Source organism: Haliotis rubra, unplaced genomic scaffold (genome assembly GCF_003918875.1).
Source record: "Haliotis rubra isolate DU_JTF1 unplaced genomic scaffold, ASM391887v1 Scf922, whole genome shotgun sequence".
NCBI classification, from domain to species: Eukaryota; Metazoa; Mollusca; class Gastropoda; order Lepetellida; family Haliotidae; genus Haliotis; species Haliotis rubra.
In genome coordinates this window covers 128,797-149,040 of record NW_025767660.1, presented here as the reverse complement: position 1 = coordinate 149,040, position 20,244 = coordinate 128,797, and the positions used below count along the sequence as shown (strand labels likewise).

The window sequence follows — 20,244 nt, the reverse complement described above, 5'->3', positions numbered from 1 at the left end:
CGTGGGCTTTCTTGGAGGTGAGGTGAAACTGGGTTTTACGTTGTGCTTGAGAATATTTCGCTCATATGACGACGTGCATGCGTGTGTATGTGTATGTGCGGCTGCTTGTACTAGCCCAGACTTAAGCTGGTTTTATAGTGCTAGCCCACTGAGATACCATGCCGCAGTGAAGCATGAATACCCTACTCAGACACATTATACTGACTCCGAGCCGACCAGTCCTTGGTGCGCCAGGCAGGGACCAACAAGTACCATATTTTAACGTCTTTTGGTATGACACGGTCGGGGATCAAACCCGCGACCTTCCGCTCCCCGGGCGGACGCTCTAACCACTACACCACGGAGGCGGGTCCTTTCTTGGATATATTTCCTTCAGGGTCTGTAGGAGAGACTAGCCTCTTATGACAAGCATCCGTTACTGAAGACACATTCTAATCCGGGTCTGCACAGGTCCCAAATTACTGTATCACAATCAAATAGAAACAAGATACACATCATGTATGTATTCTGTTTATTAGTTTGTAAAGTTTATATTTTTCATGTGATATGGAATAACAACCCATGGCACAGAGCGCATCTTCCAGAGCGCATCTTCAATAAATTAACATATACAGTAGAATCAGATTTTTCTACACGGACAATTCAGTACATCTAATACTACAAGAACAATGTAACATCATAACATCTCCTGTTTCAGAGACAGGTCAGGTAACCTCCACAATAAGTTATACTAAAGTGTAAATGGAAAGTCAAGACATATCAGTCAGTCAGTGAGAAGGGTTTAAGTTTTGCCTTCGTACACACCTGTTACAAACAGAACTTAAAAACATGTTCTTGATGACATCTAACTTCATCAGAAATAAATTCTTTCAAAAACAAACATACTGCAACCACCTCCTCACTCAATGAATGAATGAATTTAGTTTTTAGCAATATTCCAGCAATATCACCGCGGGGTACACTAGAAATGGGTTTAACATATTATACCCACGTGGGGAATCAAACCCAGGCCCCGATTTCTCGAAACAAATTTAAGTTTTTACTCAAATTTCAAACTGAGTTTGACAATTTATAACAGCTGAATTTTTCACTCAACTGCATTTTTAAAATGAAAAAGCCCAAACAACTTAAGTAATCCATCCACCAAACTCAAATTGTCTAGTATGTTTGAGTTAATATCAATTTCAGTTCATTCTGCTAAATGCATTTTCTCTATTTGAGTAAAAACTCGAACTTAAGTCAAAACTCAGACTTAAGTTTGTTTCGAGAAATCGGGGCCAGGTCTTCGGCCCCTCTCTTCACTCGACAAAAAACAAAACAAACATCCAACATTCTGTGACTTTCAACATCAAACATTTGACTACAAATAAAATGGGGATCACAGATTCGATTATCCTTCCTCAGTAACCATGGCAACTAAGTAAACAACAGTAGAGTAAGTGTAAATGAGTCCAGTTCTTCAACTGTACAATAAACATTTAACAGGACACCACATCATAATATGGAGTTGGTAAAAAGGCAGCAATTTATATTGCTCATAACTTAGTGATAAATATTAACAATGAATATTGTAACAAGGAAGATGTAAACATACAAATAGAACCTAGAGGAACTCGCAATATGGCACTACCATCAACCACCCTCTTGCATCTGGGGCATTTCATCTTACCACAGCTCAAAAAGCAGGTACGGTATCTGTCGGACGGATGTTTGAAATCATTTAATCCTTGGTCTGCATATTGTCAAATGCAGACTGTTTCATGATACAAAGGTATATGAGGGAGATTACTTTGAATCTGTTTCATATAAGGGGAGATAACTCAGCTCCACTTAAAGTGGGACAACTCTAACACAGTCTCACGTAAGGGACCGTTCATAATTTATGGCTAGGGGGGCTGATGATAATTTTTATGGAGAAGCATGTACAATGTGAATGACCCCCCCAAAAAATTTATGTACAATATAAGTGACCCCCTGCATGGTATGTACAAAATCAATTACCTCCCCCCTCCCCATGATTTCTATTATAAAGCATAATTTTAAACATACTTCTATGTACAAATTGATGACTCCCCCCACCCAGTATGTGTGTACAAAATTGATGACCCCCTACCTCCCCAGAACAAAATGGGTGACCCCCTCCTTAAAATCATCACACACACCCACACACATACCCCATAAATTATGAATGGTCCCTAAGGGAGGAATACTCTGACACATCCCCAACAATGGGAGGACCACTCTGAATTAGCTTTACATGAAGGGGACGAGTAGTGAGTGAATGAAAGAAATTTCTGAAAGAAATGATTTAGAAAGAAAACCCGGAAATAACCAATGCCACAGTCATTAACTACTTCAGGAAAACAAAATGCAAGGCTGATGATGCTGACCAATATGAAACTAAACTCATGCCCATCAATTACTAAGAGATACAACCCTTGACAACAATAGCTTCCCCTCCCCGATGATCAGTGAAATCAGCCCTTCAGTACAGACAGTGCTAACATTAGAAAGAAACCTACTCTCAGAAGGAATTCATATTGAACAGACACTTCTCAGGCATGCACACACAAAACAAGTTAAGACTTAAGAACATATTCGTTTCAGGATCATATAACACAAAACCTTCACAACATCAGAACTACCTGGAAGACTGACTGACTGAGTTTGGTTTTCGCCGCTTTTAGCAATATTCCAGCAATATCACGGCGGGGGACACCAGAAATGGGCTTCACTCATTGTACCCATGTGGGGATTCGAACCCGGGTCTTCGGCGTGACGACTACCTGGAAGAACTAGGACTGTAATGATATGATTTTGCAATGAAAGAGTGACCATAATAATGCCTTCATATATCGGTGTGATTTAATGGCCCGACTTTTCAATACAAATGTGACTATAACAATGCTTTCGTATGTTGTCAGTGTGATTTAATGGCATGACTTTGCAATGACAGCATGTTCTCAATGCCATCAGATACTCCAGAGCTACAGATAACTTTTTGGGTCATTGAGTTATATACTCGCTTGTGTTCATCTCAATTGGGTATTCTAATTTTCCTTTGAGTAACCAAATAAATTGTACCCACCTCAACTCAATCAGCTATTTTGCCATTTTCCATTAAATGTAAAAATATAATAAAGTTTATATGTTGGTTTACGTGTTTGTTATTAATATTTGATCAGACATATGAGAAACGATAAGAAAGACTGCAAGTTGCCAAGTTCAGTTCAATACTCTTATCAATACTTCCCAAGTTTACCTACAAATCATATCGTGTATAACAAGTGTCCACGTGTTTGTACATTTTACTTGTGAGAAAGTATACTAATCAAAAGATGTCACAGAACATACGTAACTCATATACCATAATGACCTAGTTTTGCAGTCGATGTAGATATATAATCATCAGTTGAATGAATGAGGACAGTGATCTAAATTTTGATGAAAACTGAGCATTACATGAGAAATATCAAGACTTTACTTACGCGAATAATATCATTTCCAATATTGCATATACCAGTATACACAGGCTTTATAATCATGAACGCACTCAAATTTCTAAAAGTTGTGAACAGAATTTAAAAGTGTGTTATAGAACAGTCTTCATGAAAAAACATATAGGCATTCAAGAAGCCCTCATCCAAATTAATTGCTCAAAAGATCATTGCCATGACTACAGAAATATATGTCACGTTTTTGCCTGTGTTTCAGAAATAAATTGCATTGTAATTTGGAAGCACATTGAAGGAGAAGATATCTAGGTGTAATCATTTACAAATCGAATGAAATTTGAACATCTTGAATGGAAATTTGATATCAAATAGCATTTTTCTACAACGTCAATCATATCAATTATGGACACTTAATATTGAGACAATCTGGGATGTCCAGTATTGGGATATTTTTCCATCCTAAAGACATGGCGGTGAGTATCAGCTGCTTTGAAAGCCCAGGCACATCCACTCCGGGACCCTTAGGTTAAGATACAAAGTAACACACACCTGATACCTCAAGAACACCATCTAATTTCCAACATTACCCTTATATCGACATCATCTACTCAAATGTACACCTTAACAACTGACTTTTGTCAAGGACCCATCATCATCATCATCATCATCAGAACTCAGGATCACTGCCTTCTGAGTCCCAGCCTGAGGTTTCTGCAGCCCCAGTGTCAAAGTCAACCTCGACTTCATACTGAAAATCAGGGTCACCAGGCTTTTTGCGATTTTTCTCAAACTCGTTGTCCATTTGTAACTTTTTTCTCTTCAATGTCTCTTCATCCACTTTGTTGAGATCTTCTTCGGGATCAATACTGTCCATGTCAAGATTCCGGGCTAGACTGGCCTCCAGGCTCATTCCTTTAAGCCTGTCTTTGACAATTGTCAACATTCGCAGGAGCTGGGCTTGAGGCAGGTTTTTCACATATTTTGAGTTTCTTGGACATGACCGTAAATCAGCAGCAAATCTGTCCACATATGACAATTTGGTAAAGTTTCTGAGCGGCATCGTTCTTCGTCGTTGCTTTTTTGTCTTCCTGTCATAATATATAAGCACCAAGGCAGGCGGATCTATCTTAATACCACATTTCTTTATGTCTATCCAGTCAGACATCTTTAGTTTTCTGAAATGCAAAAGTACATGAGTGAGAGAGTGAGGGTGTGAAGTTTAATGTCACTTTTACCAAGTATTCCTGTTTCATCACAGGAGGTCTGCCTAAGGTAGGTGGAGAGTCCAAAGTTATGCAGGACTTAGACGTAAACCACTTTGATGGGTACTTTACTGACAACCTTGAAACATAATTGGGCAAAACCAGGATTCGAGTCTACAACCATCGTTTTTTCTAAGCCACCCAAGGGATGCAACTCAGCATAGTGCATCACAGAGCCTTACACATCTGGGCCACTTGTGACCTCTAAAAACATATGAGGTTTCATATATGGTGTGCACTGACTATCTGGCAGTAATATAAATTCAGGCAGGCCAGTGACTCATAGCATGTTAATAAAAGGGGGGCTTCCAGACTGCTGACGACAGCTTTAGTCGTTACTTTATTTTATACAGAACTTTGTTTCTGAAATATTTGGACATAGAATGTTTTATCATTTGGGATAAATTTTTGTTGTTGTTATAACTGAACTTTTGTATTTCCGGACTCCCTGTTACCAATAACGTGATACAGCCAGGGGACTGTAACATCTTATACAAAATCGTTATGGAGGTGAGTTTGAAAAGTGGAATACAGGAATTTTTTAACACAGAACATTTGCAAGATCATGGCGTTTCCTATTCTCGCGGTACTTACGGATATCGGCTGAAAAAATAACACAAACAATTCTTATCGTATGAATGCTTGTTGTTTTTAAATGAAGGGCCTTCTCCTCTAACATCTACATCTATCAGCTGCTAGATCCATCAGGTGAATTACCACTCGGGAGCCCGGTGATAAACAATGCCATCTGCCCTTGACGAAACGAGGTTTCTCTCATTCTCGTGGTATTACCGGGAATGAACGTTATTTAGTGTATGTAAGAGCAATCCTGCTGGAAAGGGCGGGAAAAGTAAGGATATGTCCAAGTTGGTATAAACTCCCCAATATTCGTGACACTGCAAGATTTTGATCACTCACAGACTTGGTCCACTTCCTAGTTACCAGTCGGTGATGTAAACAACCGGTATGTGTTGCGCATCAGCGATTTCAGCAGAAAACGTGTTTACCGCGAGAATAGGAAACATATGGGAGAATAGAGACGAACCTATAACAGGAATGAATTAATCTTGTTTCTAATTAAAATGTGTGCAGATAAAATAAGTCGCATGCATAATAACAAAACATAGACAACAATAGATTGACAGAAAAAAATAATCTTTAGCAAAATAAACGCACCTGTACTGATTCGCATTTTCAAAAGAACTTTTCTGTAGGCAGTGCAATGTGATGGCATGAATATGTAGGTAATGTGTCTACTTTTTCTCTATCTTGGGGTAAAAAAATGAAACTAAGCATCTTGCCACCAAAATTATTATTATTAGTGTTGAAAGTGGAGTACAGCATTGAAACTCGTCCTGTACATATTGGCCTATATACAAGTTCACTGACATTGCCGGTTAAATATTCGAAACGATGAATATCACTTTTGCAAAGTGTACACAAATAACGCCGAGAAAAACATGTCTGATAACAAACTAAGAGAAAGCATAACTTGGGATAACTGGTTCGTATAATTACCGTAGCTACAAACAGCATCAGAGAAATATGTCACCAATACACCGATGAAGAAAGTAAAACTTCACTTGTCAAATCTTGCATTCCGGAATTTCTGACCTGACCTTGACCTTTCATGATTGACCGAGATTATGTGAAAACATGGAACCGAATAAAAACGAAAATGTAATCATTGGAGTTGAAATATATTTTTCAATGCATTATTTCACTCCAAACATGCTTTAAAATACACAGGAATGTAATATGACATGTAAATTCTAATATTACAACATACTAATTGCTCTGAAGATGGGAAAACAAACATGTTTTTCATTATGAACACGCATGCGCATTGCATACCCGCCATTACAGTATGGCGGACAAAGAGCGGTGCTTGTCATCGTAACATTTTACTTTTAGGATTTCCGTCTTTAGCAGGTGTGATATAGATGCAATAGAAGACACAGCTATACTGTCGAGTAACATATACGGAATGAGATCTATTGCAGTTATATCGGAGCTATCTATCTCCGCATTTTCTGAATTTTGAGCAATATATTTTGAGACCGGTGAGAAATATTGCAAGAAACTGTAAGAAAGTTTCTTGTTGCCGCATATAAACGCAAGCTCCAAAGCCATGTTAAATGTTTTTACACATCTGTGCATGGAATATGTTTTCCGATTACCAGGCTAACATACTCTGTGGTCAGAGTGGCATATGCGCAACTGATAACGGTGCCTTTTTAGTCGAACGATGTACCCTGTACATCACAGGATGTCCATCATAATTTAGGTCAGGTCGATCAATGTCGTCGGAAAATACCCCCTAAACAAAACACACGAGCATACATTGGGAAAGGATACCTCTGATAAGTGGCATTATTCTTTAATATTCGTCATTCTTTCATAGAAATATGCAGAGAGGTTTGCTTGCATGTGTTGTTTTCGTACATAATGTAAATTTTAAGAATGAACAGGAACTTCATCAATAGTGATGCCATTGTAGCAAAATAAGATCCTTTCATATCATGATTTGTTGTCTTTCTGTTTAGCATTGTCAGTGACATTAGTCACAGCAAACCATGTTCATTCACACGAAATATTTGGCTAATTGTATATGCATGGTGATTCAAGATACCTGGAAGTTTCACAGCTATTTTCTCGGTTTCAGGTGGGAGTAAATCTAGTTACAATGTGGCCCATGTTGTTAGATCTGTCTAGGGATGAATCCAAGCGGATTCTTCGTAGACTGGAGTTGGAGGCATATTCCTCTCTAATCTCAGCCTTCCGAGCACAGGGTGATCTGAATAAAGAAAAAAAATCTATGTTACAAGAACTTCAGCATATCCTGAGGTAAGGTGCTTGTGTTTTGACAATATCAAATATCTATCATTACCACCTTTTCAGCATTAAACATGCTTAAATTATAATAGGGTATGTCCTGTATTTGAATCAGACAAATTTCACCTCATTTTCAGCATTTCAACTGAGAGGCACAGAGCTGAAGTTCGGCGGGCAGTTAACGATGAGAAACTGGCAACTATTGCAGATAAGTAAGGAATTCATTGTAACTCTTTCCCAAATGCTTATATATTTTTTTCTTATCCTGACTCATGATCTTTTGCTTATCTCCCTTTTCTTTTGGAATGGTAGTGGAACACCTTGAAGTTCCCGAAGCGGACGTAAAAATACACTCACCCACGATTTACCTCCCTTTGCCCTTTTCCCGGGCAAACAGTCATGTGACCAGCCTTATTGTCACTCTCTCCATTTTCGCCCAAGTGGATGGTTGGGCGAGCACTTGAGTCCCATACACGGCATTATATCCTTTTTATTTAGGAGATCCTTCTTTGGGTTGGCCAGGTCCAGAGCCATCAACGAAGCATTGATCAATAAATTCCAGAACGCAAGTTCAGAAGAGGATAGAATGATATATTCGGCCCTCATAACACAGAAGAAGGACCAAAACTTTTTATCGGACCATCTGGCATCTATATCTGTAGGTCTCACTTTACTACGCAGACAAGGGCTACTTGCATCCTATTCATGGAGTGACAGATTCACCCAACCGCTACTGAGAGCTCCATGGGAGGCGCCTACTATCTTTGGATGACAAATAGACGATGCAGCTAAGGAAGCTACACTCGAGTCTAGAGAAGTTATGATGCTAAAATCCATAGATACTCTGGCCAATCCGTCATACTTCGCAAAAGTATAACAGCAAGTCCAAATATTCCGGCATACAGAAGGCAAAGGAGAAGAACTCCAGCTTCAGAGGCGCAAAGTCTTCCATCTTTCTCCTCGCGCCATCCGGGATACTTAGCAAAAGTATAACAGCAAGTCCAAATATTCCGCATACAGGGCAAAGGAGAAGAAGTACTCCAGAGAGCCACATCTTTTCACGCTTAAGCCCATCCGACATTACAGAGGATCCCCAGAGATTCCAGAGGAATTAGACATTGATATCAAGGTTCGGAACGACTGTAGTCTTCCACCCCCAGCCGTTCCTGTAAAACGTCTAGTTCCTCTGGATCCTCTGGGAGTGCGGCCTCTCCCTGAGTTTCCCCTGTAATCTTGCTGCCAGACAACCTCAAGAGGTATCTACTATGGTGGACGCACAGGTCGAACGTTTGCGGAGGGTCCTATTTACAAGAGTCGGCCTTCGACTCACATCTCTACGTAGACGCTTCAATACAAGGCTGGGGTGTGCATCTCAACAATCAAGTTGCATCAGGAAGGTGGTCCAAAATAGAGCAGCATCTTCACATCAATCTGCTGGAGATGAAAGCTGTGATCAACGCCTTACAACTATGGTTGAGCTCGCTGAACAACAAAATGCTGATGGTCCACACGGACAACTCTACAGTGTCATTCTCCATAAATCGGCAAGGATCCACAAGGTCTCCAAGCCTGCTACAGCTCACATTCCAGTTGTTCCACATCACTGAGGAAGCAAACATCTGGATAAAGGCTTGTCACATACCCGGAGCGAAGAACGTACTTGCAGACGCTCTCTCCCGACCACTGCACCCGTCACCTACGGAATGGATGCTCCATCCAGAAGCTTTCCGGCTCATCATAAGGGAAATAGGATACCCTTGCATAGACCTGTTTGCCACGAGGTTCAACAAACAACTACAGACGTTTGTCTCACCGGTTCCAGATCCTCAAGGCTGGGCAACAGATGCACTGAGCATATCTTGGGAAGGACTAAAGGCTTACGTCTTTCCACCCCCGATATTACTACCGGAAGTACTGTTGAAGATCAAACAGACACAGGCGCTATAACTAGCTTTGGTCACGCCATACTGGCCAGCGAGAGTATGGTTCCTAGACCTAAAGGAGATCTCGGAAGTCCAACAATCAAGTTACCAGATTGGCCGAACCTACTCATACATCCGCACACCAAGCAAGTCCACGGGAACCCGACAGTGTTCCAGCTACACGTGTGGACTGTATTAAAACATGTTTGAAGAAAAGAGGATACTCCGCCAGGGCAGCCAAGGCAGTAACGTTAGCGTTACGCAGATCTACTCGTAACATGTATGATGACAAGTGACTGAAGTTTGAGACTTATGCAAGGCGGAAAGGCTTCACTGCAATGAAAGCTACTCATCCTCAAGTGGCGGAATACCTGTGTCATCTTAGACAGACCAGACATCTGAAAGGTTCGACGTTATCTACATACCTCATGTGATTACCATGAAAACAGACATCAAGTTGACGAAAGTACCAGAATTACTTGCTCTGCTGAGATCTTTTAAACTGGATGACCAGCAAAAGAAGTTCAGAGCTCCGGCCTGGGATCTGAATGTAATTCTACGTCATCTTACCAGTGATGCCTACGAACCTCTAGACCAGACTACACTCGAACTGCTGACACAGAAGACTCTGTTCCTGCTTGCGCTAGCCACGGCAACTCGAATATCAGAGATACATGCGGTGGACTTTGGTCGAACCAGATTCGACACGGGGCAACATGCTGCAGTTCATCTAGGACTTAGATGGGACTTCATTGCCAGGAACCAACTACCTGGTCAGCCAGATAGACAGTTCCACGTACCAGCTCTATCTACAATCCTTGGCCCAGAGGATATAAAAGACCAAACTTTTGTCCGGTCCGGTCAGAGCCTTGAAGATATATCTTCAAAAGACTGAGGCAAGGAGACGAAAATTCAAACGCCTGTTCATCCCATTATCAACAGAGACATCAGCAGAAGTCTCAAGAACGACGATATCGTTCTGGATGAGAGCCGTTATATTGAGAGCCTATAAAGCAGCAGGACTAGAACCTCCTAGAGCTTCCAACCCACACAAAGTCAGAGCACTGGCATCAACACTGGCTCTGCATGGAAAATGCTCTATATCAGCAATTATGGAAGGCTGCTTTTGGAAATCAGACACAGTGTTTGCCAACCACTACCTCCGAGACATAGCCACTGAAGACGTCTCAGGCATTCACCAATTTGGGCCTCTCGTTGTAGCACAGCAACAACGGTTCCTCAAAGGTGCTGAGTAGGAAAATCTGACCCTTTATCACGTTGACTTGTTGATAACTTTTACTAAGGAAAAAGTATTAGTTTGAAAGTCCATGCGCACAGTCTAGGACAGGCTAGTATGAGTGATTAAAGATCCTGTAAAACGGGAAAAGATCTTACCTGTATCGCGGAAATGCCGTTTCTCAGTTCCCATGGGGGGGATACAGGACGTATCTAAGGACAGCTGATGAATCCACGGAGTCAAGATAAGAAAAAATATGTAATTTATCAAGTAAAATTGATATTTTTATACTTATCCTGACTCATGACGAGAAGCCCTCCCAACCTCCCCGCTGAAGACACTTTGGATTTCACAGCAGATCCAAGTGCATGTGCAGAAAATCAGGAGAGAGTGACAAGCAAGGCTGGTCACATGACTGTTTGCGCGGGAAAAGGGCAAAAGGGAGGTAACTCATGGGTGAGTGTATTTTTCCACTACCATTCCAAAAGGAAAGGGAGATAAGCAAAAGATCATGAGTCAGGTAAGTATAAAAATATCAATTTTACTTGAAAATTTACATTTTTAAGAAACATAAGTGAAATAAACCAACAACTTCATTAGTCTCATCTATTATACTGTTCAGAACATATGGTTTTGTATGAATGCATAAACTCTTCAAATGGCATAAAGTATCAAAATGCACTGCTGCTTCTACAACATTAATACTTCATGGGTTTGTATTCACTTTATTCCACCATGGACACATAAGTCTTCTTTGCAGTGCTCTTTAACGTCCGAAGTCTGGTTCCACTCCAGCAAAATCTCAGATGAATGAGTGTTCAGGTTATTACACAATCAGCAATATTTCTCACTTGCAAGTGCAACATGAATCATGGATTTCACCTTCTCTGTTTTAATAATTAATTGTTTCTTGGGCACAGTACTCATTTTATGTCAATATTTCCATCATTAGCACTCTGTTGTGTCGTGAACGTAATCTTGATATTATTTGGTATCCGCAGCATTGCTGGATCCAACACAACCACTGAGTGGGTGATAGAAGGGCGTCGTCTCATCCCACTCATGCCAAGACTTGTCCCACAAACCGCCTTCACCGTCACAGCCAATCAGGTCGCGAATGCCCAATCAGAGAAGAATGCTTCTCTTCCATACCCATCTCAAACTGGAAGTAAAGATTGTAAGTTATTATCAAAGCACAGTTTAACATGTATGCTTGATTGATAGCTCCCAGCTTTAAATGTGGTTTTAACAACTGTAATCAACATTGTTTTATGTCTGCAATCATTGCTGCTATATCTCCACGACTCGCAGAAGTTTGAAAAGTGCTTGAATTAAACCATGTCTGGTGAAAAGTACTTGATTCTGCCATTGTAACATGAAAGCGAGGAAATTTTGAAATGTGTTTCAATGGAAATATACATGATCTATAGTCTGTTTCAGTGAAAACGTACTGATGAATTTCACTTTAAACAAAAAAGTAAATCAAATAACGTGAAATTAAGATTGCAAATCCTCATAATTTTACCTTGCCAATTGAACATTTAAATCTCAGAATTATATTCAACTTAGGATAAAAGTTGTTTAACAAACGATCATAGTTTGAAATCGCTATTACTGGTTTGTATTACAATGGGGTAAGCGCAGTAGTTGGAACAGTGAAACAAATGCACGTGCGGTACGTGAAGAGCGTTAACTTAGAACAACCCTTGTGATTTTCGGTGTTTCATTTGATGTGCATACCCCCTTGTAATACAAGCCAATAATAGTGATGTGAAACTATGATCATTTGTTAAACAACTTTTATCCTAAGTTGAATATAATTCTGAGATTTAAATGTTCAGTTGGCAAGGTAAAATTATGAGGATTCGCAATCTTAATTTCACTTTATTTGTTTTACTTTTTGGTTTTAATTGAAATTCATCAGTACATTTTCGTTGCAAACAGACTATAGATGTGACAAGATAGCTGCTGAAATTGTTATCAAATGTCAATGCATTGTTACATACCCATTGCTTACAGCATTAGAAGAAGGGTTGCCTTCTATCTATTATGGGTTATGTACACTGATTTCTTTGTGCATTGGGGGCGGTGGGGTAGCTTAGTGGTTAAAGCGTTCACTCGTCAGACGAAGACCCAGGTTCGATTCCCCACATTGGTACCATGTGTGAAGCCCTGAGCTGGTGTCCCACGCCGTGATATTGCTGGAAAATTGCTAAAAGCGGTGTAAAACCACAGTCACTCACTCTTTGCGCATTGTCTTACATAATGTAGTTTCATTATCACTTGATCATGAGCAACACTTGAGCAAGTCATGTATATTATTTCAACTGACCCATGATAGAAGCAGGGCAGATAGTGAGCCTCATTATTTTGTGTTGGTGTTAAGATTGTAGTGCTTGAACTCAGCTTATAGTACTGAAACATAACCTACTTGTGAGCTATTGCACATACAGGATGTACTTGAGGAAGATTAAAAGTGGTCCTTGAAATCAAATGTCCTTCCTTAAAGGTCACATGCAACGTAAAACACAACTTTGCAGATTCTGATACCTTTCGGTATGGACTTACCGAAACAAAGCATCAAAAATGCAAATTCAACTTATAAAGTTGAAAAAAAAACGCGAGAAATCAGAGTTCAAACGTTTCACTAATTTTCCCCAGACTTTTCTGGGGAATACGGGTTTCAACAGCTGGGCTGCGCTCATAGCACGTGCGCAGTGAAATAGGTTCGCGCAACTTGGAAGCGGGCTGTCTGGTGAATACTCAGTGAAGGCTTTGGTGTGAGCTATTTTCATTATGTTTTGTTGATATCTCACAGGCTCGGGCTTTTTATATGTTATGACAGTAAATAAACTGTTTATATAATTTCATTTGTCTATTTCACCACACGTTCTTCTTACCGAGTCACTTACTCAGTTCGATACTTAAAAGCAATGTCATTATTTAGCGTTGACACAATTTCTAACTGTGATATAGATATGTTGCTGTTACAGACAAAACTCAATGTCTTGTTTTATTGACACCTGTGTGTCTGCCTGCCTGTCTGCTAATGACAATATTCAATACACAACTGCGATCACTGACCACATGCAATTTGAACTTAACACCAATCAGGCTATACACCATAAACAAAATGCATTGATTTATGGCCCGAGTTCCGTCTCTGTCACATTATGTAATTACACAGACAGGCAGGTGTGATAGTTGAACACATGACATGTTATGATGTCTGTTGATTGCAAAATGTTATACACAAAAAATGAGCATGTATTTACAAAACCCAACATCTCTATATATACACACACAATGAGCCGTGAAGGCGGCATCTGCTAATGAACCAGCCGTTACACTTGAGTGCACACCCACCCGCTCTGACTGGGTTTGGTATCCCGGCTGCTTCGTTTCGAGGGAGGTAAACCCAAGTACAAAATATTGCACTTTTGATTTGCGATTATACGCTTATAATTTTGTTTATTTGTTTTTTCATAATCAGCAATGCATATTATATGTCATGAAGAAGTGATAATTGTGTTTTAATTATGTTTGATTTTTTGGTTGCATGTGACCTTTAAGTTCCTTATAAAATGCTTGACTTCTTGACTTTTGGTCCAAGTATCTGTATGTATCCTGATCCCTCCAAGGATTCCAAACTGTAGTGCTCTGTGTTTCAGCTAATGGCAACTTGAACAATAGTGCCACTGCATCAACTAATACCCCTGTCTCCACCAAGCTGTCTCGACCGTCGAGCCCAACATCCAATGTTGTTGTCTTGCCGAGTGGGACGTCTATCCACATCAAAGGTTGGTACAAGTCATCACCTCTCTACTGAATGAAGTTGATATTTATTAGACATTTCACATCCTTTTGATATCAGATCTGTTTTATTTGGTTCTTGCCATGTTTTCAATTCAGTTGTTAGCTGCGCTGTCCGGCCAGATATGTCACAGTGCAGTATATGCTGTTGTTGTTACTGTAGGTGTTGTCAACTCTGAAGAAGAAGATGAACTACAGACCAGGAAGAGACGGCGCAGTCAGTCGAGTGAAGGCATGAGTTCATCTGTGGCTACACAGACGCCTCGACTCACGTACACCACCACAGCGTCCAACTCTCTGCCAAGCATGTCTCCTGTGAAGATCACCATTAGCAAGAGTCCACAGGGAAGAACAATGGTGTCCACACCAGGATCACAACCGCCGAAGGTGCGTGTCTGTGAGTGAGTGAGTTGGGTTTGAGGTTGCTTTTGGCAATATTTCAGTAATATCACTACGGAGGACACCAGAATGGCCTCTGGTCTCACATGTTTAACATATATATGGAATCGAAAATTAGGGCTTTGGCATGATGTGCCAATGCTTTAACCACTAGGCTTCACCACTGCCAGCTCTTAATATGTTTTCCCACATGGGTGCAATGTGTGAAGCCCATTTCTGGTGTCCCCGGCCGTGATATTGCTTGACTATTGCTAAAAGCAGCGTAAAACCATACTCACTCACTCACTCTTAATATGTTTTATACTTGTGGAGGTAAGAACGTAACATAGGTGTGCAGTTTGCTCAGCATCGTCTTGAGTGTTAACAGTTCTGCTAACAGTAGCAGCGAGATTGTGTAGATCGATGCTCATGCTGTTGATCACAGGATTGTTTGGTCTAGATTTGAATATTTACAGACTGTCGCCATATAGCTGGAATATTGCTGAGTGTGGCATTAAACAACAATCAAACCAAACCAAACCAAGCGGTAGCGGCAAGATAAGTGATGTCATTTGATTGTCATGGCAACTGTTTGTCACAATAATCTGCAAGGCATAGTGATTCAATTTCAATGATGCGACATCTCCTAGATATTGTGATTTCAAACATGGGATGCATCTTGTAGAGGCCAGTTTTGGTTGATGAATACTGTGCAGTGTTAGTCCGACTGTTACACGAATTTCACTCAAGTTCCAATGACTTGTGTTTCAGGTGATCTTGGTGACCAGCTCCGGTCAGTCTGTGGCATCGAGTGTCCTACAGAAGTCCATGTCTGTCCCCATCATCAGAGCATCAACATCATCATCAACTGTTTCTGCATGTCGAGCCTCCATCATTGTCCCTGGTAGCCCACCCATCACCATGAGCTCTGGCTACGGCAGCAACATCGTCACCGTGTCAACTACTTCCATCACAACAGCTTCGTCTCACACATGTAGGCGGTGTTCATATTGCTGTGTATTGAAATACCGACTGTGTTGTCCTTTAGCCTGGACCCTTGAAGATCCGAGTTAGAATCAGTCAGCAGCAACCCATGCTTGCTGTAAGTGGCGACTAACGGGATTGGGTGGTCAGGCTGGCTGACTTGGTTGACACATGTCATTGTATCCCATTTACGTAGATCGATGCTCATGATGCTGATCACTGGATTGTCTGGTCCAGTCTCGATTATTTACAGACTGCCGTCGTATTCAGGAATATTGCTGGATGCAGCATTAAACAACAATCCAATCCATAGGTTCCAGATGCAGCTAAGCTGCACTCTTAAAAGTTGAAACATTTGTCCTATTATCAGTGAGACCATTCTATAATGGTGTTTATATTTGAGGAATTAATTAACACCATATATATTTCAGCTACAACTCCGACGTCTGTGATGGGCAACCCAACAGTGACTGTTCCCAATCCAGCCCTTGCCAAACCTCGACCCAAGATCATCCCACGGCCACGATTCCCCAACCCACAGCACAAACCGGGTGTGGTCATCCCCATGGGTCCCCAACCAGTCCAACCCTCACCCCAGAACTACCAAGTGAAGACAGTCACTAAGCCTACCATACAGATTAAACAAGAAGGAGGTGTGTTGAGTTGTTGAACTTACATTGTCGTTCCCTAAAGAAACAGGTGTGGCAGGGGTGGAAATTGCCCATTGCCCGTCGTCGGAGTCCAGTGGATTTTTTCTGTCGGGCAAGCAAATTTGTATATCACACTGTACAGGTGTCCAGTTGACTTTCCAATGTTAATTATGTTGTTTATTTTAAAAAATCAACAAGAAAGCGGCCGGTATAGTGGAAAAATTATCAGGGCAAGTGATTTTACATGTGCCACTGTTCCGGAGTACACTAGCAATTTTAAAGTTATTTCCATTCCCTGTATGGGCTGCTGGGAAGTATAGCCAAACAGTTTCAAGAGCTGCTGTATTCATGTAATCATATAACACAATCATTTCACTGTAGATGTTCATAAATAGGGGACGGTGGGGTAGCCTAATTGTTAAAGCGTTGGCTCGTCACGCTGAAGACCCGGGTTTGAATCCCCACATGGGTACAATGTGTGAAGCCCATTTCTGGTGTCCCCCGCCGTGATGTTGCTGGAATATTGCTAAAAGCGGCATAAAACCAAACTCACTCAGTCAGTCATAAATAGAGTTGGTTCTAAACAATCTTTGCTGGTTGTAAGATGAATGCAAATGGTTTGAGTGGAATACTCAGTGACATGGTTCGAGTCTTTGCACCCCGAGACCCGTGAAGATCTGGGTTAGAGTTGGTCTTCAGCAACCCATGCTTGTCGTAAGAGGTGATTAACAGAGTCGGGTGGTCAGGCTCGCCGTCTTGGTCGACATATGTCATCGTATCCCAATTGTATAGATCAGTGGTCATCCTGTTGATCAATGCTTTGTTTGTTCCAGACTTGATTATTTGAAGACCGATCAGGTGGTCAGGCTCACTGACTTTGTTAACAAACGTCTTTGTATCATAAATGAGTAGATAGATGCTCATGTTGTTGATCACTGGATTGTCAGGTCCAGACTCAATGATTTTCAGACCACTACCATATGGCTGGAATATTGCAGCGTTAAACAAGAAACCAACATTGCACCCTGACGATGTGGATTGTTGCTCGCTATACTAATCACTGGATTGTCTGAACCAGACTCGATTCATGGTGGACTGTCACAATATGGCTGGAATATTGCTGAGTGCAGCGTTAAACAAATACAAACCTTGCATCCTGACGATGTGGATTGTTGCTCACTATACTAATCACTGGATTGTCTGAACCAGACTCGATTCATGGTAGACTGTCACAATATAGCTGAAATATTGCTGTTGTGTGGTTAACTAAAGAGGAATGTACAGATCTGTTTACTGATAACCGACAAATGTCCAGTAGTCTCGTCAATTTCTCCTGTTGTCCGCAGGTATGAAAATCATCACCCAGAGTCTTCCCCCGGGGACCAGCAAGATCCTTCCTAAGCCGGCACAGTTGTCGGGGAGCTCCGGTACACCTGTCGTGGTTGTCAACGCTGGGCCTTCTGGAACTGCAACTACCACTGTTACCATGGTAACAAAACCAGTGACAACTCTGTCAGGTAATTATCATTTGCCTAGAAAGCAGCGAGTAAGCCTAAAATGTCACATGGGCAATATTTCCGCCATATTGGGACAGTGCAAACAAAATGAATTGGATGAACATGCCTGGAGAGGTTTGCGTTACACAGGTCATGTAATAGCCTTGTATACAATTCTTTTAGCTTGCACTGCTTTTATTGATATATTGATAAAATATGAGGTGAAACCATGTCTGCGTTTAGACATAGGTAGGTAAGGTGAAACCCTGCCTACATTTAAACATAGGTAGTTGATTAGGTGAAACCCTGCCTACATAGAGACATAGGTAGTATGTCATGTGAAACCCTGCCTATATTTTAACATAAGGAGTATGTCAGGTGAAATCTGCCTACATTGAGACATAGGCAATATGTGAGGTGAAACCCTGCCTACATTTAAACATAGGTAGTATGTCTGGTGAAACCCTGTCTTCATTTAAATTTAGGTGCTTGATTAGGTGAAACCCTGCCTACATTGAGACATAGGTAGTATGGCATGTGAAATCCTGCCAACATTGAGACATAGGTAGTATGTCATGTGAAATCCTGCCTACATTGAGACATAGGTAGTAGATCAGGTGAAACCCTGCCTACATTGAGACATAGGTAGTATGTCTGGTGAAACCCTGTCTTCATTTAAATTTAGGTGCTTGATTAGGTGAAACCCTGCCTACATTGAGACATAGGTAGTATGGCATGTGAAATCCTGCCAACATTGAGACATAGGTAGTATGTCATGTGAAATCCTGCCTACATTGAGACATAGGTAGTAGATCAGGTGAAACCCTGCCTACATTGAGACGTAGGTAGATGAGGTGAAACCCTGCTTACATTGAGGCATAGGTAGATGAGGTGAAACCCTGCTTACATTGAGACACAGGTAGTAGAGGAGATGAAACCCTGCCTACATTGAGATATAGGTAGTAGATGAGATGAAACCCAGCCTACATTGAGACATAGGTAGATGAGATGAAACCCTGCCTACATTGAGACATAGGTAGATGAGGTGAAACCCTGCCTACTTTGAGTCATAGGTAGTAGAGGAGATGAAACCTGCCTACATTGAGACACAGGTAGATGAGGTGAAACCCTGCCTACATTGAGACATAGGTAGTAGAGGAGATGAAACCCTGCCTACATTGAGACACAGGTAGATGAGGTGAAACCCTGCCTACATTGAGACATAGGTAGTAGAGGAGATGAAACCCTGCCTACATTGAGACACAGGTAGATGAGGTGAAACCCTGCCTACATTGAGACATAGGTAGTAGAGGAGATGAAACCCTGCCTACATTGAAACATAGGTAGTAGATGAGGTGAAACCCTGCCTACATTGGGACATAGGTAGTCGATGAGGTGAAACCCTGCCTACATTGGGACATAGGTAGTCGATGAGGTGAAACCCTGCCTACATTGAGACATAGGTAGTAGAGGAGATGAAACCCTGCCTACATTGGGACATAGGTAGTAGATGAGGTGAAACCCTGCCTACATTGGGACATAGGTAGTCGATGAGGTGAAACCCTGCCTACATTGATGCACAGACAGTACATCAGGTGAAATAATGTTGAGATGAAGCTGTATGCCATGTTTTGTCTGCAGCTAGTCACACGGGAGGCAAGGTGCTGAACATCACTACTCCAGGTGGGCGTGTCATCGCTACCACAACAAAAGCATCGAACGTTGTCACAGTCAACCCTAAAACTCTACATCTCACAGCTGTCAAAACTGCCACTGGCACAACAGGTATTTAAAAAATGTTTGAAGTTCCAAGGTCTTCAAGATATTCATTCTCGTTATATTTATAACACCAAGAAGGGGTGGGTGTGACTGGGATAAAAATTCTGCTGGTTTGTATGTATGTTAGAAAAAAATAGAATTGAACTTCTGTAACCCATGTTTGTTGTAAGAGGCGGCCAATGAGATTGGGTAGTCAGGCTCGCTGACTAGGTTGACACATGTCATCGTATCCCAGTTATGAAGATCAGTGCTCATGATGTTGATCACTGGATTGTCTGGCCCAGACTCGATTATTCACAGACTGCCGTCATATAGCTGGAATATTGCTGAGTCCGGCGTTAAACAACCAACCATAGATACCATAGTTTTGATTGTGTTTTGAATGTGATTTATAGTACAGTTGAGAATTGATCAAACTGTCACAGATAAGAGA

General features: G+C 41.2%; 2 protein-coding genes across 2 annotated transcripts in view; one reads left to right on the top strand and one right to left on the bottom strand.

Annotated features, from left to right (window-relative positions):
- Nucleotides 1-3,335: 3,335 nt before the first annotated feature.
- On the bottom strand, nt 3,336-6,347 carry LOC124264412 (centrosomal protein of 19 kDa-like). Its single transcript, XM_046699154.1, has 2 exons — nt 6,236-6,347; nt 3,336-4,630 (listed from the first exon to the last, which is right to left on the bottom strand). The coding sequence occupies exon 2, from the start codon at nt 4,618-4,620 to the stop codon at nt 4,123-4,125; it is 498 nt and encodes a 165-aa protein (XP_046555110.1). The 5' UTR covers nt 4,621-4,630; nt 6,236-6,347; the 3' UTR covers nt 3,336-4,122.
- Nucleotides 6,348-6,573: 226 nt separating this feature from the next.
- The window catches only part of LOC124264416 (BRCA2-interacting transcriptional repressor EMSY-like), a 28,075-nt gene continuing 14,404 nt past the window's right edge, over nt 6,574-20,244 (top strand). The window contains exons 1-10 of the mRNA XM_046699157.1: nt 6,574-6,649; nt 7,383-7,564; nt 7,690-7,764; nt 11,713-11,888; nt 14,383-14,511; nt 14,688-14,911; nt 15,674-15,896; nt 16,318-16,539; nt 17,883-18,053; nt 19,674-19,817. Coding sequence (XP_046555113.1) covers nt 7,404-7,564; nt 7,690-7,764; nt 11,713-11,888; nt 14,383-14,511; nt 14,688-14,911; nt 15,674-15,896; nt 16,318-16,539; nt 17,883-18,053; nt 19,674-19,817 — 1,525 coding nt within the window. The 5' untranslated portion in view covers nt 6,574-6,649; nt 7,383-7,403. The remainder of the gene's footprint in view (nt 6,650-7,382; nt 7,565-7,689; nt 7,765-11,712; nt 11,889-14,382; nt 14,512-14,687; nt 14,912-15,673; nt 15,897-16,317; nt 16,540-17,882; nt 18,054-19,673; nt 19,818-20,244) is intronic.